Source organism: Anguilla rostrata, chromosome 9, assembly GCF_018555375.3.
Source record: "Anguilla rostrata isolate EN2019 chromosome 9, ASM1855537v3, whole genome shotgun sequence".
NCBI classification, from domain to species: domain Eukaryota; kingdom Metazoa; phylum Chordata; class Actinopteri; order Anguilliformes; family Anguillidae; genus Anguilla; species Anguilla rostrata.
The window spans coordinates 17073815-17096066 of NC_057941.1; the positions used below are offsets into that span (position 1 = coordinate 17073815).

The following is a 22252-nucleotide window of genomic DNA, read 5'->3' on the forward strand; positions in this document are numbered from 1 at the left end:
TTTTTTTTAAACCAATTTTGCCTTCCATACAAGGGAAGGAGACAAGGAAAGATAAAATGAGAGACTGGACTGAGCCACCAGTGCAACAACCTAAAAGTTAATCTTCACTAGTGTTTGTGTGGGACCTTAAAAAGAATGCTGGCAGAGAGACCCATTAAAATAAGAGGACTAAGGATGACCCTGGACAGTGCTGTGACCCCTATAGCACAGTCAATGGGATCACAGTCAAGCCATTGACAAACTATTGACCGCTTCACATGTCAGCAATAGCACGGGAGCGGCTTTGACGAGCACGTCATCAAATCGCTTAATTTTCATGCGTTTGTCCTGCGGTGTAAGTGCACGACACTAAGAGCTCTAAGGGCTCCAAGGCCGCCAGACTGGGACGCCCAGCTGTTTGGGGACCGACCTGTCCGAGAGGGGCGGGGACAGCCGGGACCGTTCCGGCAGTGCGCAGGGAGGCACGGATTCGTCTGGGAAGGAGGAGGAGAGGCAGGCACGTTCAAAGAGGAGGGCATCGTATTACAGACAGAACTTCACGCACACAGACCACACCACAGGGGTGCGTGGCGCGACACACACCGAGAAACGGAGATGGCAAGAAAACTCCTGGAGCAGACACACCTTGGAGCACTTTCTGCTGGTTGGTGAGGATCTTGCGGATCTCGTTGAGCCAGGCAACCTTCACTTCCACTGTTGGAGCCTAGGAATGCGCCAAAGAGCGGGGGGGGGGGGGGGCAGGGGGGCAGGAGGGGGGTTTGTGTGAAAGTGAGACAGTCAAAGACAAGTTGGCAGAAATTTTGGCAGGACTCATCTGCAAAGTTCTGAAAATATCCCTTGCAACAAATCATACAAAACCCATAATGCTGGGAGATTATGTGGTGCAGTCTGTAGGGCGGCCAAATCACAATCCACATACAAATCACCCATATGGTTGGGTGTTCAATTCACCACCCAAGTGCTTTCAGTACTAGAATCCCATCCCAAATCACAACCCTCTCTCTTTTCCCCCGGCTGAATAAAAATTAAAAACTACATAAGGAGGGTGGACTGCCCGCATTAATGCTGATCTAAGAATGAAAGTAATTCAGAGAAAGCCAATGTGCACTGCAGAAGTAATGTAATCATTTATAATTATGTTTATTTAGGCATTTAATTTTTCTGTAGTGTTCAAAATAACAATAATAATAGTAGCAGCATCATCATAAAGTGACAGAGTATAGTAGAGTATGGCATACTGTAGCTGCTTAGTATTTCACCTCTATCTCACCTGCACTACATACACCTCCTCCCTGCCGCTGTACCAGATCTCAAACTTCTTCACGTCGCCTTTGACGTTCTCTGTGATCCCCACCGCGCTCATCTGCAGGGAGAGAGAGACAGCTCCGTCTTTCCGGCTCGCCCTTCACGTCCACGGCAACCGACAGAGCGCGCTAAAAGGACGTAGCCTGGCACGCTGTCAGCTAGGCCTGGAATGCATCAGCGAGGTTAACTAGAGCCACGGCACAATACGAACACATGCGAGCGGTTACTCCGAGCAGAGCCACTGATGTGGGTTTTTATCTCTCTATTATGAGAGGCCCCGCTGTGAGGAGCCGGGTGGCGCCCCCTGGTGCCTTTACCCGCAGGCAGTGTTTGAAGCTGTAGGAGGCCGTTTTCTCGTATCCCTCTCCGTGCTCCTCCCTCCGTTTGCAGAAGAGAAGAGCGCGCTCGTGCAGGAAGAGGTGGCGCTGCATGGGCTTGAAGCGCGCCAGCTCCTTCATCCTCGTGGGGCCCTTCTTATGGCTGATCCACACGCTGAAGGAGCCCTGCATCAGCACCCGGCCCAGATCGCTCAGGTCCCCCTGTGTACACATACACATTCACACGCACACACACACACACACACACACACACACACACACACACACACACACGCACACACGCACACACGCACACACGCACACACGCACACACGCACACACGCACACACACACACACACACACATTCACACGCACACATACACACACACACACACACACGCACAAGCATGTGCACACACACAAACATGCATGCGCAGACACACACATCCACACACATCGACACACACACACACACACACACAAGCATGCACGCACACGGGCACACACAAACACACACGTGCACGCACAAACACACACACACGCACATACATACATACACACATTGAGACATACACACACAGACACACAATTAAGCAATAAGGCATAAGAGACTGTGATATACTGGTTTACACAGTTAAAGACGGTTTGTCATTACACACAACAGAGCGTGCATCATGGACAGTATTATGTAGTGATGTTCACCTTTGCAACCAACTTCATGTAAACAACAAATTAACTGCCTTTTCAGACAATTCACCCTGACTGCACTATGCCAGAATAGTGCATTGCCTAAGAGGCCAGGGCTACAGTTTTGCATACACTTACAAGACAAAAATCAATATAACACACCATTACCCTGCTGCAATGCCTTACCTCATAGCCTGTGATAGCAATCTGGTGCATCGAGTCATTGACGGACTTGAGGAGGTTCAGCATGGCTGTTAGCGCCCCCTGCAGCTCAGAAAACCTCTCGCAGCCCACACTGTACTTCAGTAGTTCCTGGGTGAGGATGCAGACACTCAGTGGGTCTTAATATTAAACACATTATGTTCTTCACATAACAAGAGGTCACCTATTGACACTATGCTGCATATCAAGTAGTTGATAGTTCCCATCACTGAAATGAACTACCAGTTTGACTTTAGTTTCACAAATGTAAACAGATATATCTTTAGCTTCCAGTCAAACCACCAATTTATCTGGAGAGCACTTTTAGTGGCTATTTAATATCAATGAGCTGTACTTTATAATAACCTCGTTCTCACTCCAGATAAAGCTGTGGCCAATTATCTGGGACAATTCCCAGTTACTTGCATGTCAGTGCCAACTCTAGATGAATGACATAATTATCTTCATAAATCTGGAGAGCAATGCCCCATACAGTATATAATATAGTCTATAATATTACTCAGAATTATCTCCATGACATTTCAAAGAGATTAATGCAAATATTTGCAACAAATAAAATCAATGAGATCCAGGTAGAACTGGCCAACAGCAGTAACAAAATCATGGCAGTCTTTCATTTCCAAGGCATGATGGTTACATGCAGTTCATGGGAAAGAGAAATCCAGAAAGCACTAAGCGGTATGCTAAGGGTAGTGTTATTCCTACAGCCGATCTCCACACGGGCCTGTAATTTACGACATGCTTGGGGGAAGTGACAGCGCTTGTTTTAGCTCTGGAGCTGACCTTGAGCAGAAGCTGGTACTTGGTCAGGCGTTGTATTGGCTTCAGCAGGTACGAATCCAAGCCCAGTTTATGATCCAGCCTTTTCTGACACTCCTACAGAACAAAAAGACGATGATTATGTCATCAACCACAATCTCCATAGCTCTGATTCTTATTGCTGAAGTTGAGTGAAACAATACATATAAATATACTTTATAAAATACTTATAAAATACCTCTGATGAGCAAGGGGACATGACTATCAAGAGCGGCAGTGATTAACTATAACAATGATAGCCTTTTGGTGAAAGGGAACAAAAATATAAAAATAGATTTGTGAGATTGGACAGAATACCTGAAAGAATACGCAGTCAGAGCACTGTCTCCACAGTGACTCAGAGCGAGGCTTGTTCTGACAGTACCGTTCATACACCTGGAAATTCTCTTTCTGGAATTACATGGAAACCTTCCTTGAGACAAAAACGCAGCGCCCCACACACGACCAGAGAAAATCTGCACACGTCTAAATCCACCCCACCCCTGCCCCCGCAATCAAGCCTCACCCTCTCCAAGAAGCATGCTCCCACTCTCTCAGGAGTGTCCAAACACCCCTCCAGATCCTGTAGGAAGATCCTGTGGAGAAGAGGGTCAAAAAAGAACTCATTACTCATTACTCACTTATAAAACTATGTGATGCACAGCTTTGAAACATCTTTATTGTGTGAAATCATGCATATGCATGACTGTGCGCGTGTCTGCACTAGTGCCACTTGCCTGCTGTGGAAGTTGTAGATCTCAGGCATGTTCCCAAACAGGATCTCCTTTTTCTTGCGCAGGATGGGGGGCAGAAGGCCGGAGAGGGCGGGGTTGTCCATTTCAGCGCGATAGCCCTTTTGCATACGGCAGGTGTTATGGCACATATAAACACACAGTCCTTTCTGACACACAAATTAATAAAGTGCACTACTCAGCATAACTGTATATCAGGATAATATCAGCATAGTAGCATGTCTGTATATCAGCAGATCACTCCATATAAGCATTACTGTATATCAGCACAATATTCTCCATTACTGTATATCAGGATGGTATCACCATATCAGTATTCATGTATGCCTATGGTATCACCATCATCAGCATATAGTATTCATGTAAAATACAGATTTAAGGACTTCACATCCAGGTGAAATTTCTACTTCCCATTTTCCAAGTTACTGGCCCCAATATTCTAACCTATAGCCCAGAGCATAGCTTTGATTAAGCCTAATGGAATCCTAACATTCGCTTAGCACACTACTTTTATTGATAAAACAATAATACACAACCTCATACACAAGGGACACAACATTTTCATAGAATATTATGTTTTGGAATTTTGAATTCTACTGGCTGTAGAAAAATTGATTAACCTGAAGTCAGGACCAGTGGAAATTTCAAGAACTTGATATTATGTTGGTTGTCTGAAGATCATGTAACCTGAATTGAACCTGAAATGAATATTAAGCTATAACATGAAAATTAAACATTTCTTTAATATACTTAGGAATTTCCTAAAAGAATGTCACTTTACAGCACCTGGTTATCTTTGACATGCATTCAGATGTGTGTCATTTAAATCTACAGGGCATTTTATGTATTATGGCTAGATGAAGATTGAATTGAACTGAATTGAATTGAACTGAAGTGAACTGAAGTGAAGTGAATTTGTGAAACACAGTGAAACAGACAGGAGAACTGCGGCTTTTTGGGGGCTGTCGCACAGTGCAGGAGAAAATGAATGCTCACCAGCAGTACAGACAGCAGCTCCTCTACGTAGATTCTCTCAGTTTCAATCAACTCCTTTATTACATGGCTGAGGAGACAGAAGAGCAGCAGAGAGAGGGCGAGTGAGGATGACCTCATTACCCATACACCACAAGGGCAGTCATGTGAAAATACAAAATGGACAGGCGAAGCTCACCGCTTGAGCATGTCCGAGCTCTCCTCTCCCTCCCCACCGTAGCACAGAGAGCTGCGATTCTCCCGGTAGTCATGCATCACCTCTATCTGACAGGGGTAGAGACAGAAAGACCATTGGCAAAAAGAGGAAGTACACTTCACTTTTCTTTCTTTACTTTTTCACCCAGCTAAAAGCCAAATAAATTCTCTGATAACAGGGAAAAGGCAAAACAAGGGAGCCAATGCCATGACCAGAAAACCTGTCCCATGCTGACATATTAAATCCAAAAATTCCATACAGGACTGGTCACTATATACTCAGCCGGATTCTGCTGGGAATTGTAGACCTTTCCAGGTCGGCTATGTCTATTGCCAGGGATTCTGGGCAGCTAATACAGTAAACACAATAACTCAGTCTTGCCAACGGTAGGGTTCGACAAACAGCCTTCCTCCAATACTCGGACCACACCCCTTGATCCCTTTTTATATCACAGAGATGCCATTTTTAATAATGGACAGAGCCCATTGCCTTCCATCTTACCTTCCTGGAGTTGGAACCTTTCCGAGAGGCCCTCTTGCCTGGCAGAGAGAGGTCAAAGGAGAACTTGGAATTGAAGTCTACACCTAATGGAATAAAACAAAGGGCATCACTGCATTCTGGCTCCGTCGCAGACGGCAGACCAGTTGCCACAGGCAGGAGTTAGTTTGGTGCTTCAATGAAAACCACAAAACACAAAGAGCTTCGCTCGAAGTGACTGTAGGGCTTCTCTTTGATTTCTTCAGGATTTCATATGCATGCGGCCACTGAAAAGAAGATCACAGCAGCTAGGCTGCAGAGCGGGGCCCGCTTCATTTAAAGCTGCACAATCCCGTTGAGAGTGACGCTTTTCATCTTCCGCGTCTACACAGGGTCTTCACCTTTTTAAAAATGGCCGCCTCAGATGGATACATTTGGATGTCAGATGCTATCTGACACGGTCATCTCTTTTTACTCATTACTGGGGTGTGAAAACAAAACTGGATGAGGTCACCGGTCGCCAAATGATTTATTCCTCAAAGAAATAAAAGAGAAATTTGAGTTGTGATAAAAAAATAAAATATAAATGAAAAATTCAAGGGGTAAAGCCTTGTGTCTGTATCGCAAGCGCACGATTTCACAGCATTTTATCATCAAAGGGTCACGAATGTACATGAAAGCCCCTCTCTTTGGATACTCTGAGCGCCACAGCTAGATTAGTCAGGCTGGAAATGAAAGGTAATGCCAAAATCATGCACCTGGAAAGTCAGCAAATTAATCAGCAATTAAGCACGTTGTTCCCCACTGCTTATCAGACACATGCAGAAGGGGGAGGGAGGGGGGGGGCAGAGGGGGGCTGCAGACTCTTCTCCATTTGCCCTTGATGTTCAGCTGCCCCTTCTCTCCTGGATAATTGTTTAATTATCACCTCAATGATCAATTACCCCCCCCCCCCTTTTTTATTGCAAACTATGAGCTTCCATCCCACTGTGCTATTTTTAGGCAAGATGTACATGCTTTGATTATGCTGGTCAAGGTGTGGTGACTGACAGTTGAATAACATGAATTAATTTTGCATATAAAATTATCTTGATTTATCTTTTCTATGTTAGACATTTCGATCAGGGCACTATTATTATTAATATTGCAATATGTACAGTGCCGTGAAAAAGTATTTCCCCCTTCCTGATTTCCTGTTATTGCATATTTGTCATAGTCTCAGATCTTTAGACAAAATGTAACTGAGTTAACAGAAACATACAATATTTTATTTAATGAAAAAAGTTATCAAACGTGCATATGCCCGATATGAAAAAGTAATTGCCCCCTTATTAACTCAATCAACCAATTACCAAATTTAACTCAGCTTCAGCTTGATTTCAGCCAGCCCTGTTGAATCTAAACCTCACTCATATTGGATCTTGCCATCAGAAAGAAGTAGACATCACAAAGTTTCTACAAGCACACTATGCCACAAACAAAGCAAACTTCAGAAGATGAAAAAGTTGTTGAAATATATCAGTCTGGAAAAGGTTAAAAAAAGCCCTTTCTAAGGACTCACGAGAGCCATTACCTCCAAATGGAGGACACTTTGAGCAGTGATGAATCTTCCCAGGAGAGGCTGGCCTGCCAAAATTTCTGCAAGGGCACAGCAACAACTCATCCAGGAAGTCATAAAAGATCCCATAAAAACATCCAAATGACTGCAGGCCTTTCTAGCCTCAGCTAAGGTCAGTGTGCAAGACTCCACAATTAGAAAAAGACAGGGCAAAAATGGTATTCATGGGATTGTAGCAAGGCAGAAACCACTGCTAACCAAGAGAAACATCAAAAAAAACAAACAAAAAAACACCTGTATGATCCCTAAGCCTTTTGGAATAACGTTCTATTGACAGATGAGTTAAAAGTGCAACTTTCTGAACGACAGATATCATTGTGTCTGCCGTAAAGCAAATACAGCATTTCACAGTAAGAACATCATACCAACGGTCACACACGGTTAAATGTAGGCTATTGCGCACTGGGGTTGTATACAAGTGTTCAATCATGTATGTACCGCATGTGTGCATGTGCGTGTGTTAATAAAGACGTCCTTAATGTGTGTGTTAATAAAGACGTGCTTAATTGCACACGTTTAAGTGTGCGCAGGCGTGCGATGTTTGTGTTCTTCAGCAGTACGTGGAAACCCTCACCGTGTTTCGGGGAGAAGAGGGGGGACTTGGAGCGGGGCGGGTTCTCCGGCCGGGGCGCCACCAGCTGGACGGGCCGCACCTGCACGTCCGCCAGCTTCCGCAGGGAGGCCTGCCGGTTCTGGACCATCCCCTGCACGCTGGAGAACTTGTCGTGGGCCGCCCCGATCTGGGCCTGGCGGAGGGGGGGAGAGGGGTCAGGGGAGAGGCGGTGAGAAGGGGCTTCCGCCAGGCCCCTGCCGTTACGCACCCCTGACACAGCACTGAGGCTACACAGGCACCAGCAGCACGCTCAAACAGAGACATGAACATGCATGAACGCCTCACCCAACAGCTACCCCTTCAGTCACTCCACACTACATACGGCCGGCAGTGTTGATACAAGGACGGAGCGGCGAAGGTTTTTCTCGGTAAAAGCTGATGGATGAACATGCTTGAGGTTTCCAGAACCTGCATTTTGACACTAGCAAGAAAGACGTGAGCACCAATCATAGCGTCTCATGAGTGTATACACGCCTGCGTGCGCAAGCGCGTGTCTATTTAAGCGCAGTTCTGGGGCCAGATTAGGATCTGCTCTGAGGAATGGATGGGGCTAATGAGGGAGTCTGGGGGTGGGGGTGGGGGTGGGTCCAGCGGTTTACCTGCAGCTGCTGGGTGAGGACAGACTCAAATTCCAGACTGAGAACATCAGGGCTTGCACTGAGGGGAGGGGGGGCCCTCTCCTGCAACTTCTCAATGTCCCACAGGGCGGCCTGCGCCCCTTCCTTGGACTGGAACTTATCCACCAGCTGACTGGCCAAGAGGTAGGCTCCCTCATCGCACCAGCGCAGAACCTGGGGCAGAGACAGGCACGCGCACACACACACAAACACACGACACAGCCACAAACGGACACGTGCACACAGATACACACACAGTCATGCATACGCCCACATGCATGTAAACACATCACATTGCACACAGACATAGATACAGACACAGATACAGACACAGACACAGATACAGACGCAGATACAGACACAGACACACGCACCAATGGGAGTCACAACTGTGGACAGTCGGACTGCCCCAAGCTTAATACAGAATTCTGAGGGCTTGGGAGTGGAGAGACAGACTTGTGAACAGAGATAACGAATCACAACACGAGAGAAAGCAAAGCCTCTTGCTGTGTCAGTGGGCACGCACACATACAATACCAGGAGCAAATACAAGCAGGAAAACTAGGCCACTGCCACAATGCAATGCACAAGGGTTCCCAGCCTTCATTCCTTATTTATATTATATTATATTATATTATATTATATTATATTATATTATATTATATTATATTATATTATATTATATTATATTATATTATATTATATTACTTAGTGGCTGAAATGACTCTGCCCTATGTGGGCATGTGCAGGTTGCTTGGTAGCAGAGAAAGGGGAGCAGGAAAGTGTTGTGTAGGGGTGGGGGGTTATTTGTGAAAGGCAAGAATGGCAATACCTTTGTGTCACAGTTTTGCATCTTTCCTTCAAATAACTGAATATTCTCTTACCTTTTGTGAAGAAGGTTAAGTATTTTCAAATGAAAAATATGTTCAAATTGTGTTGATTTTATCACACATTCCCTAATGTGCTTAACTACATGTAGTAGTCTTCCATCCTATGCTAATCCAGCAAAGACTACACATATGTTGTCAAGAATATAATGTGATATGTGTAGTTTTTACTGAATTACTGGCTAGCACTGCTGAATTGATCCAGGTTATATCTGACTTTGGTCAAACAATTAATAATATGACATTTTCAATTTTCTATTATTTCCCTGTTACCTATATACAAAGCACCGCTACTGTAACAAAAGGCTACTGTAGTTCAAATGTAATTTATAGTTCTTATAAATGTACACATGGAACTATTTTAATGGAACGTTGATGATTTTATTCATGAAAGGTAAGCATATAAGCACAGAAATGTGTATTGTATTGAATATTGATGTTTTGTCTCTAATTTCATAATAATATTACTGGTGATTTCTGTACACTGATGTTCAATTAAATATTCATCGAGGACTGTTTTAGGCTCCTTGTGTGTTGATTTTCAAGCATATTACTGAACGTGTCTTTGAGAGAAAAGAACCGTGTTCTCCAATACAAATATTTAAACATGGATGAGGAATCACCCTAAAAAAAACAACCCATAAAAACAACCCAGGTGAAGAACTTTGATCAGTTCACTGACTGCTTTTTCATTCAAAGCACACAGTTCCTGTCTAAACTGGAGCTTTGATCCTCTATCAGGTTGAGAATGACAACAAGCCTATAATGTGACTCTAGACGTTTTAAATCAAATATTCTATGGAGCACGGCAAATAAGCCCCACTTGAAATGATCAAAGTGATTTCCCTGGGACTGGCAGAACATTAACGCCACGATCCATATTCAGCTACATCAAGTGACCTCAGTCCTGTGGACCTCAGAAGTCTGACGCAGAGCAAAACCTTTACCCATATATGGATCTCCAGATCAAAGGGTAATTTCTCAAGACAGAAAGTAAATGGGAGTTTCGTAACCATTCTCGTCACAGTCTGATTTAAACTGGCTTTTAAAACTTTGACGTTTTTATCCGGACACATTTCTCTCTCAGTCTTAAATGGCACTGGATCCACTGAATCCTGATGCCGCTTTCCAACCGATATAATTATTCTGCAAACAGCGAGCTAACACTACTGCGAATGTTATTTACCACACAGCTAGCCTGGCAGCTTTTCAAGCTGGCCAAAGCTACTGTTAACCAGCAAAGAAATTTTTAAAAAGTACTCAAATAACTTACGGCAATTACTAACGGTAACAGCAATAATGACATCAATAAAGATACAGTACAAAATAAAAATATTATTTATTATGCTAACGGGCAACAGTAAATGCCTTATGTGTGTGAATGGTAGCTGGAAATATAATTTTTTTTAATCATAAAAAATGGGTTAAAAGCATTCTTTTTCATATACAAACGTCCAAATGTCATAAACTACTTTGAAGGAATTAGGAAAACGCCATTAATTTCCTCCATAAGCTGTCCAATTTTTTAATCCGGAAATCTAAAAAATGCTAACAAACCCCTCCACTGCTCTAAAGGATCTGAATTAAAAACATGAGGTCACTCTGTTTCTGCCTGCATGTGTACGTGTGTGTGTGTGTGTGTGTGTGCTTGCATGTATGTGAGCGCGTGCACTGTACCTCCTCCAGGCGCAGGAGCAGGTCCCGGGTTCGATTAAGGGCGGCCCGCTTGGTCTTCAGGTTGGTGGTGAGCACGTCGCAGAGGTGACGTAGCTCGTTGCAGCGCTGGACGATCAGCGCCATAGCGTAGTGATGGCTGGCAGCCAGCTGGTGTCCGTGCAGGATGATGATCTGAGCACGACCCATCTCATCCTACAGTGTGCAAGGCACAGTTAGTCTCTCACAGGGCCCTACAGGAGCCTCACACTTTGATTTACGGTTCCATTTCGAAGGGAAGGGCAATACTGCGTTCCCTGATGAAAAAGCGTGGTGATTTTCTGACCTCTGCTTTTGAGTTGAGATTGTCCAGGTCTTTGATCAGCTGCTCTGTCTGAGCCACGGTGGCTCCTAAATTAGCAATATCCCTCACTTGTGATGACAGTTTTTCCAGAGTGGCCTCCATCTGTCACATGCAGGAACAGGAGAGTTATCACATGACCAAAAGTGAAGTTTTATCACAAGCAACAATATCACAATCTGGCACAAGGATATTCAAATTGCATAACTGTTACCTGCAAATGTAATCATACATTATTACTTGCAGTGTATTCATAATGCCCCGGTTCTAGACACGTAAATGTGGATTCATTACATTACAGGCATTTATCTTATCAAGAGGGACTTACACACATATATACTTACAATATATACTGCAAGTCAAGTACATTCCTCAAGGGTACAACGACAGTGTCCTACCCGGGAATCAAACTTGTGTCCTTGATGATATAAGACCAGTTCCTTACCCATTATATGACACTGCCACCCTAGATTCATTAGGATTCATGTCCCACTATAGATATATGTAAGTTTATTCATGGCCCCTATGTAGATATCAATAAAAATACCCTTGTGCCCAAAATAGATTCCACTAAATATAGCAATGGGCCCTCGCACCCACCCCTTCAGAGATACAACCCAGTGCATTTGTTTCCCAAACACGCAGGTAATTATATGATGCCGTCATGTTCCATTTAATCTGGCTGTACCTCGTGGAAGCTCTGCTCGTATCTCAGAAGCTGAAGGTACTGCTTCAGTTTCAGGTGATGCTTCTCAAAGAACTCATCGAAGGCCATCTCCATATCCCGCAGCTGGGCCATCAGCCTTGGGAGAGAGACACAGCTAAGCATGCAGTAAACAGAGGCTAACAGACAGTTCACTGTCAGCTTGAAAAAGTGGAATCGAAGTCAAAATTAGATTAGTATATTTCAAGAAATTCTCCTTTATGGAAATGTGAATGATTCAAAGACATTACTCATGAACAGAATTTAATACAAATGTACTGGTCATTTCATTCAACATTTCATTCATTCAAATTGCAGGACGAAAACACAAGATACTGTAAATGTCCCTGAAATCATTCAAAGTGAGGTGTGGCTGTTCATACGTTTGACACCTGACCACCAAATTTCATTGTAGCTTCATTTGAGGACAATGGCCAAGACCTGAGCACCTCTGCACTGTCTCCCAGTCCTGGTTGGCATCCCTCTGCTCACTAGAGTCTGCCTCTGCAGTCCTCGAGGCCTCCAGACTGGAGAGGAGGTGACGCCCCTGTCTCATCACTGACCTGATGTTATCCTGTAGTGACATCACAAACATCGCCGACACCCGCATTATGGAAGACAGCCCCATACATTTTCATGGCTCCTTATGAGTTTGTTCGATTTATCTGAAATTTGTTTTGCATCATAAGCACCTCTGTTTCACACAATTATATGACTTTCATTTACACACACAGACATCGTATGACATACAAGAGACCTGACCAGTGCTTTCCAAACCAGACTGAATCAGAAGACTCAAATTCCCCTATGCACAAAGCCCATCATTGCACACTGCCAATTCTCAGAAATATTGCTACTTCCCATTATACTGCACAAGAAGCCATGACTAGACTTGTGTCTTGTGAGCTGAATGGTTCTTTGAGCAGCTTTAGCAAGGTGGAAAGTCAAAGCCAATGACTGTGACTTCTGTAACTTCCCTAAATTTCAGATAATTGTCTTCATGCATTAAGAACATGAATTTCTCCAGGAATAGTTTCAAGACATACAAAAAACAATACATTACAATACCCCAAAAAATTAATTTGAAAGCAAACAAATGCATACTCCTGCATTTGTATGAGCTGTTCAAAGGAGCAGTTAATCTTTGATAATGCTGCTAGTTCTGCTGTTTAAAGCATCCACTGCTTCTCGTATGCACATGAATGCAAGGCGTCTGTAACTATTAGTTCACGCAGTTATTACATTACAGCATGGACGCTCTTATCAGGCGTCACATTACATAGCATTTTACATGTCATTAGTGGATATATGAAGCATGCAGTTAATACTGCTCAAGGGTACAACGCAGGTCTTACCGGAACGAACCTCGACCTTCGTTCAGCCAGTTCTTACACTGTGTACTCCGTCAGTCAAGTATACACAGAAAGAGCAAACCGTACCTTCAGTTGCCTGTATTTATCGGTGTGGGACAAAAGGAGAAAGTCAATGGCATTTCCCTCATCCGGCAGGTCGGTCTCAGCCAGGTCCGTTCCAAAGGCCTGCAGCATCTGAGCAATCTCCTTCACCGTGACTGCAAAGCTCTCAATGGCCTGCAGGTGGAGACTGCAGCTTAGAGGCCAAGAGTGGCAGACAACGACAGTATCCACCTGAGCTACATATAGGGTATAGATATTTATGTATGTATGTTGCTGTATAGATACAGCGGTCCAAAATGCAGTGATTGAAAAAATATGCTTGCATTCACTTATGCAGATAATGCTTGTGTATGGTATGCATTACTTCAAAAGCAATGTTTATCTTGCTGTCAACTGGTACCCTGCACCAAATGGTATAGTTGCAAACCGATCATTCCAATCAGGTGCTACAAAATAATTGTTATTTTTCTGCTCCTAAAACAAAACGGCTATACCTTACCATAGGCTTAAAATATCCATAATATGAAATGGCTGTTTGATACAGATGATGGTCTGAAGATAGTCGGCAATAGCAAATGCTTTTAACATGTATTTGGTTAATCTTCTACAAAGCTAAAGCTAAAGACGTAGAAAGCAAAATAAGATTAAAAAGCTCAGTCAAGCTAAAAATATACATAGTGTACAGCAGAAAGCTGGCTCAAAACTGGATGTTAAGGATATTCCTAATGATCTCATATCAATAAATTGGAATAATTGGACTGCAGATTGCCAGCTGGGATATAAGCACTGCCTTGGTTCAAAGAGATTTTTTAAATGGTTTTCTCCGAGCAAACTCATCAGAGACACAAATGCAGAGGGAAATATACCATGTTCAACTAAGTGTACGACTCTCTATTCTGCTGTGGCAGATGGGGACAGAACAGCGAAGGTAAACTACATGACCAAAAGCATCTGGACAACCCTTGTTCTGGGCTTTTCATGGTTTGGGCTAGGCCCTTAGTTCCAGTGAAGGCAAATCTTGCAATTAATTATTTGCTTCCAAAATTGTGGCAACAGCTTGGTGAAGGCCCTGTTCCCTATTTCAGCATGACAAGGTCCATACAGAACACAGAAAGGTCCATATAGAAATGGTTTTGTTGAGATTGGTGTGGAAGAACTTGATTGGCCTGTGCAGAGCCTTGACCTCAACCCCATCCAACACCTTTGGGATCAATTGGAAAGCCAAGTGTGAGCCAGGTCTAATCCAATCAGTGCTCAACCTCACTAATGCCCTTCTGGCTGAATGGAAGCAAATCCCTGCAGCAATGCTCCAACATCTAGTATAAAGCCTTCCCAGAAGAGTGGAGGTTGTTATTGCAACAAATGGTGGACCAACTTCATATTAATGCCCATAATTTTGGATGAGATGTTGAATGTCAGGTGTCCACATACTTTTGGCTAAGTAGTGCATTTGCCAGATTACAAACCGTCATTATTGAATGGTCTCCAATGCATTTACAGGATTTGCTCAAGAAACAATTCAGGCAGGGAAACTATGGTGATTTCTCAAATAATGCATATTGTGAGTTCAGTATACCATTGGTAATCACTGCAAAACTTTGAGACACGTTGTTTTTCATCAGTGGTGACTGTGATGGTCTTAGGTTTGTTGGTTTTTGGTGCATTGTGTCTGGTGCTGGAGCCACTGTGTTTAGTGTCGTGTCTTTTTCTGGCGTCAGTGTAAGTGTCAGTGTCATTGTGGGCATTACACAAGAGCACTGTTGTTGCTATTATGTTAATGGTGTAGTGGTGTTAATAGTGTCAGAGCGAGAACCAACACTGATACTACTGTCAGCAGGTTACCGTGCGCAGGACAATCCAGTCGCTATGGCAATACTCCAGGGTGCCGCCAAACTCTGAGGTTAGTTGGTTCTCATCAATATAGCGCAGCAGGTCTGTGACAGAGCTAAGCATGATCACCTGAGAGAGGAGCAAGAGACCAAGACGAGATATAAAACACAATGAGCACAAAACTAATCTAAACCTCATAACAGTGCATTATCTTTGAATCCAGCTTCGATTAACACGATCTTCATCCTTCAAAGGTCAGGCCCAAGTAACGCATTGACTACAAACTTCCCAAAATTCCCAACCAATGTTCTTTCTTGTCTCGCAGGCCGGAAAAATAAGGAGTCTGGATTCAACTAATGAGTTGAATGCGGTCTTACTGTACTGAAAACTGAAAATGTGTGTTGCAGTAATACGACATTACAAACTGAAATGTGTTAGAATAACATTTTCTCAGAGCTGCCTATGGCTGCCATGGCAACTGAATGTACGTGAACCGTTACTTTGTATGGCACTGGCTCATCAGAGAAGCGATCTGCGATGGGCCAGTGGGGGGGTCAGGGGTAAAACATTTGTCGACTGGGGAGCTGATTGCTGCAGACACATAAATAACAATACTGTACAATTATGTCTTCCAAAAAAAGTTTTACTTGAATTCTGTGGCCCAGGGATGACTGTGGCCCTAAATGACTGCACCGGAGAAGTGTTTATGCCAGCGGCAGGCTCTGATCACAGCCACTTAATTCCGCTTTGCCTGAAGGGACAGTTTAGCTCTTGAAGCCGTGTGGCGATGACTCGTCTGCCTTACCGGCATCTTGAGCATGAAGTCTTCCTGGCTGAAGCGGAAGCCGATGTCGGTGGCGGTGCGCTGGAGGAAGCTGGTGGGTCGCAGCACCAGGACCAGGTGGAGGTTCCCGGGAAAGGAGGCCTGAGGTGCATGGAGGAGGATGTGAATTCGCACAGCCATACACTAATATGCTCAACAATATGCTAACACCTGCAACCATACGCTAACATGCACAACCAAATGTAACACATACAACCATATGCTAACACGCACAACCATACGCTAACATGTTTAGCCATACACCAACATGCTCAACCATATGCTAACACACACAACCATATGCTAACACGCTCAACTATATGCTAACACGCTCAACCATACGCTATCATGCACAACCAAATGCTAACACATACACCTATATGCTAACATGCAGAACCATACACTAACACAAAAAACCATATGCTAATACGCATGACCATATGCTAGCACACACAACCATACGTTAACACGCACAACCATATGGTAACACACAAAACCACATGCACACACCCGAATCCCAGGTTACCCATCTCCCCAAAACCTCCAGCCAAGCTGCGGACATTTACTTGGCCAGCACTGCACTCAGTCCTTTATCCATATCTCGCATAAATAATTCAGCTTCCATTCATATCTCAGATTGATGTCACCAGTTTGTATTTGTGGGCTGAGATGGCCATAGTCCAAAAGTACAATTTCATCCCCACCATTCATCCCTGCTCTATTGATGGCAGATAACAGATTTCATTTGTCATGAGTGTCTGCTCCTCCGTGATCGTCTCCTAATCCTGGCCTCCCCGAAACGGGTGGGACCCCGAGCACTGCTGTGCCTCCAATGGCCTGCAGAGGAATGTGGGCGAGTTCCTTCACTGAACTCCCCATTTTACACAGCAGGCTCAGCTAAACCACAGACAAAACAACAAGGCCCCACAGTGACAGTGCACAGTGTTCACACTAATGACAAAACCTCTAAAGCAGAGAGATAGCCTCATGCATATGACCCGGACCAGCATGTCTGTGACATCAGCCAAAAACACAGATTCCCAGCCACTCAGAGCCACTCCGCAGGGCTGAGTGGAGGTTATAATATGGCCGTGCAGCTATGGGCCTGTACAGAGCCAGCCAGTGATTTCCCCGGGGGCAGTAAGAGCAAATCTCTTTTAAACAGGGGCAAATCTGCTTCTCTCAGTGTGAACAAGCGATCAGTATCACCTCTGTGACATGCCAGACCACACGGCTTGTCAGTCTGCAGTCATGCCTGTCAATTAGGATGAGCACAATTCCATCAGCTGCAGAATTTCTGTCACAAGATTCTGGTGCAAGAATGAAATGATACCTATTTCTTATGTGCAATGCTGCTGTGTAGTGCTGCATAAACAATCATAGGACGACCCCAGAATAAATGATTGGACATTTCAGTATTTCCGTGATTCATATCACCTGAATTATTTACTTCCTCCCCATGTGGCCAATATAATTGCCAAGGCTAAGGAAAATTCCTTAACAGGAAATTAGCACTAGTGTATGAAGGAAAAAAGGGAATCGCGTGCAGTGTTGGGCAGTTTATTTTCATAAACAGAACAGTTATTATAATCTGTGTCCCGAGAAGGAATGAGACATACGCTTAGCCTTTACGTTTAAACAGCAATCTAACACGTTAAAAGGGAATTTCCCTGCCATAGTTAATAATTATCGCTTTCCTTCAAAACGGATCCACGGCAGTTTGTACACCGTGGGATAGTTGTCTGACTGTTTCATGGTAGCGGCGTTTGCATTTTAGATCCCAAACCTGTGACATTGATTTGTCCTGTAATTATCTACGCGCTTTTATTGACCTCCCCAGTCATATCTATATTATCAAAAACAGGATCATATGCAAACGTACATATATGCATATGTATTAACCAAGGTGAGAAGCATTTATCCCCGTTTTACTGCTTGAATCGCATGACAACGCCGTATTCTAACTCCGCATCGCAGTCGTGCACGAGCTTTTGCTTACACCACTCACTGTGCTATGCAGCATTTTCCCTGCCTATCCCAACTTGAGATAAAACTCCAGTGCTCCAAACCAAACTGGAGAAGAAAACGCCTTACCGCGGTTCGCCGCATCCTGGGCATTCCTCTTTGCGGATTAGCTTCCGCCATTATTTTGGATTTCGTTATTTAGGGGTTCTTTCCCTTTCTCACTTCCCCCACCCTCCGCGAAACACCGGTGCCGCGGTTTTCGGTCAGCCCACGAGACTCAGCAGCAACTGCAGCGTCAATAATGCGACTGCCTCGAGCTGGCAGGCAGCAGCAGATGTCTCGAAACCTCTCGGGCGCTCGGACCTCGCATTCATTTAAGAATATTAACATTCACGTCGTTATGTTTAAACATTTTTAACTTCCATTTAGCAGCAGTGTATGTGCCCATTACCACTGCATATACTTTCCTGCCACCAGGTGCATGCGCAACTACTTTTAGCGTTAGTAGGACTAGTAGCCCTACTGTTGGGGTAGATTCAAGTAATGGCAATTAGACATAGTATTTGAAGTTTTAATTGAGATACCAAAATGGAAAACTGCATATGCATTCAATTTCCTGAAATTATAAACCATAATTTATATCTTTACGATATTTCAACATGTCTGTGATATGCAGCTTTACGCGATACTATTAAAAACCACATCAGAACCATGGACAGCGATGCTTAGTGACGAGGCCTGCAGACTTACAGAGCTAGTATTAGCAAGCAGGTTGCATCGATTATATCGTAGTTTCAAGGAGGAACACAACACTAAAAAAAAAATACAATTTCCATAAAGTGCATACTATTCAAAATTATATTCACAATATTTGCACACACAAAAGATTACTTTGATCCTATGTACGTACAAAATAAAATGAATTACAAGTTCAATAAAAACAGCTGTCAGAGTTCTTTCAATTACACTCATTTCCTCCACTTCTAATCGTTTTCTTGAAACCGCCGGCAGACTCACCTCTATCTTTGCCAATGCAATTTTAATGGAGGTCCAAGTGTCCAGTCTTCGGTCAAGAATAATTACAAACTTCACACCAGGTTGCTGGATTCTAAACAAACCAAGGTGAGAACTATTATGCATTTAAAACATGTTGTGTAATAAAATCAGAACAATTAAATATAATTTACATTGTTTTTTAAAATTATTATTATAAAATGAAATCTGTTTGTGTTAATCAGATTAGCCTACAGGGTCCAAGTTAAACTATGCGGTCGTTCCCTGCACTTGGAACTGTACTTCCCTCTAGGGTTTTCAACACGCTTGTTCCTGGTTATGGTTATACACTTTGTTGTAAGTTGCTCTGGATAAGAGCGTCTGCCAAATGCTTGTAATGTAATGTAATGTAATCTATCCATAATGGAATATTTTGTTTTTCTAATATATCTATACATTGAAGTGACATCATATAACTATTAATACTATTAGTAAGTCACACACGATCCATTAATAAATCTGTAATATTAATTAAACTTGAATTTAAGTAATTTCAGACTGCAGTTCACTTCCCAGAAATTTACAAAGTTAGTTCTCTCATCTCTGATATAGTTTTCAGGGTCCCTGTGGAGTCCCTCAGGGATCCATACTGGGACAACTACTAATTTCTTTTCATATGCTCTGCTCTTGGAGAAATTGTAGAAAGCATTGTATTTACATAGACAACGTGCAACTATAGTTGTTTTCTGTGTAGGCACCTAAATTATGGAACTCAAGGGAATCTACCGGAGCATCTGAATTTTACAGACAGCCTCTATTTTTAAATCACTTTGAAGCATATTTTAAAATCTTTATTCCTTGTATTTTTATTGACACATATTACTTGTTTAATTTTCTTTGCTCATCATGCTTGTTTAAGTTTAGCTTTTTTGTTTATTTCATGTGGGATTATGCTTCATTGTCACCTTTTATCTGGAAAACACTTTGAAGGCCTGTATGAGATGCACTGTATAAATTAAGAAAATTATTATGGGTCCAAACACAGCATGTACAGGAACCCTACTGTTTTTGGTGCATTGTTTTTTTTCCCTTATTGGATTTCTCCAGTTATATTGCCTATACCTCCTGGACTGCACGATGAAAACTTCGTAAACATGGTAGAAACAGCAAGCTGTATTAAAGTGGTACCAACTGAAATCAGGACAAGATGATGGCAATACATTTTAAAAAGCTAAATCTGAAAGTACAGCCCGCTTGGCCTGTTTAATCGGAGCACATGAAAATAATGTCTTAACATCTTTGTCCACACGAAGAACAACTTTGGTTTTAGCACCGATAAAGTCTACCATACTAGGTTATTCTGAATTTTTCAAACTAAAACAAATAATCTTTTCCCCATGAACCATACATCTGATTAATCTTAAATTTGGTGCGCACCATATTTGTTCTGGTATCTTCTACTTTATCTCCCAATCTGAAACCGACAACATGTTCATTGCTGCGACTTGTGATATCAGTATGGGAATGCACAAACAAGAACAAACTCCACTGATGAGATATCAGGCACAGACAGGAATCAGAGGAGGACCCTTGTGCAGCTTCAGCAAGCAGACTGTGAGCGCATGATTGATAGGTAAGACTGGTCATTGCCAGGCAACTGAATGACCTCCCTGCCCAGGTGAACCTATGGCCAACAATGTGCCACCCTGGCATTAGTTCCTTTTTAACAGTGAAGAAAATATTTAAATTAAAAATTAAAAACAGAACTGCTAAAGAAGTTTTTGCAATGAATTCCTTTTACTGCTTTGTCAATCCTTGGCAGGCCCATGACTTGTGCCATGCAATATTTTGAAACGGACGTGTACTAAGTTTGAACGCTAATTATTTAAAAACCCATTGGAATTATGACAATCAATCAAAATGGAAATATGACTGAGTTTGATTGAACTTTATAAACTCAGATGGGTACATGGGTTTCTTAACCAAATTTAATTTTGTGACACAGTTACATTGCAGGATTTGTTCTTTATTTTTGGCCATTTTGTGCTACCAGCAACTTGTGCTTGGACCCAGCTACTGCTTCCATTATTATTATTATTACTACTATTGTTATTGTTATTACACATGCCAACACATATGTGCAAGCACTTTCTGTAAGAAATAAAAATGCACTTAAATGCAAAGTACATTAGATGAAAGCATAAATGGATGGTTCATAGGTTCCAACCTTCCATTAATAACCGCATAAGGTTATGAAACAGCGCCACTGATATAAATGTAATAATGAAGCAGGATTGTTGAATAAAGGCCAACACAAAAGGCATTATTTACTGAACACGGCTATTGAGCTAAAAACAATGGAGCTTTCAGGAAAGACCAACACTATGAATAAACCAGTTGTCCCTTAGAGAGCCAGCTGTCAACAGAGTAAGGGAAGTCCAGCTGAACTCGAGGAACAGAACGAAAAAAAAAGCTTGAAGCCGTGTGTGCAGAGAATACTCAATAAAGTGTTCTAGAGAAGGAGCACTCTGCAAGGCAGAAGGGAAGAGGAGGGAAGAGAGGGAGACAGAAACATGGAAAAGAGATGCTAAGGTCCTGGCAGAGAGGTTTCATACACACCGCTGTGCAAAAGTGAGGTATTTCAAGACTTTATCCAGGGCATCATCTGGAATGTCCCGGAAAGCAGTGCATTCTGGGAAGGTTACGATCGCACTGGACTCCTTCCCACGCCCCCCTGGCAGAAGCAAAGAAAGATCAGACATGACATTCGCAACAACGTTAAACAACACAAATTCTTACATAGTGCAGATAGAAGACTTTCACAGAGATATAATGCTGCAGCTATCCTGTTCAGTTTAACCCAAGTGATGTAAAACAGGCCCCTCAGGGGAAGATGTCAGTGGTGATGGATTGGTATGTTGTTTTCCTACTTCTTCCACATGCAGAATAATGTGCAACCACTGCTAAAATACATGATAATATTTGGATGGACAAAAAATTACTGTAATACTATTACCCTTGTGAGT

General features: G+C 42.9%; 1 protein-coding gene across 4 annotated transcripts in view; it reads right to left on the reverse strand.

The window, feature by feature from the left end:
* Positions 1-22252, reverse strand: part of LOC135263077 (proto-oncogene DBL-like) — a 32192-nt gene that overhangs the window by 3244 nt on the left and 6696 nt on the right. For 3 of the 4 annotated variants that reach the window (XM_064350676.1, XM_064350675.1, XM_064350677.1), the window contains exons 3-25: positions 21846-21960; positions 19251-19341; positions 16251-16370; positions 15458-15574; positions 13640-13789; positions 12650-12774; positions 12186-12300; positions 11483-11602; positions 11161-11352; positions 8579-8770; positions 7941-8112; positions 5773-5855; positions 5254-5339; positions 5079-5145; positions 4068-4183; positions 3857-3926; positions 3649-3741; positions 3316-3408; positions 2497-2622; positions 1623-1844; positions 1271-1363; positions 625-703; positions 410-473 (exon numbers count right to left, since the gene is read on the reverse strand). In XM_064350676.1, coding sequence (XP_064206746.1) covers positions 410-473; positions 625-703; positions 1271-1363; positions 1623-1844; positions 2497-2622; positions 3316-3408; positions 3649-3741; positions 3857-3926; positions 4068-4183; positions 5079-5145; positions 5254-5339; positions 5773-5855; positions 7941-8112; positions 8579-8770; positions 11161-11352; positions 11483-11602; positions 12186-12300; positions 12650-12774; positions 13640-13789; positions 15458-15574; positions 16251-16370; positions 19251-19341; positions 21846-21960 — 2701 coding nt within the window. Of the gene's footprint in view, positions 1-409; positions 474-624; positions 704-1270; positions 1364-1622; positions 1845-2496; positions 2623-3315; positions 3409-3648; positions 3742-3856; positions 3927-4067; positions 4184-5078; positions 5146-5253; positions 5340-5772; positions 5856-7940; positions 8113-8578; positions 8771-11160; positions 11353-11482; positions 11603-12185; positions 12301-12649; positions 12775-13639; positions 13790-15457; positions 15575-16250; positions 16371-18362; positions 18470-19250; positions 19342-21845; positions 21961-22252 lie in introns of those variants that run through there. The other variant, XM_064350678.1, reaches the window with a different exon arrangement.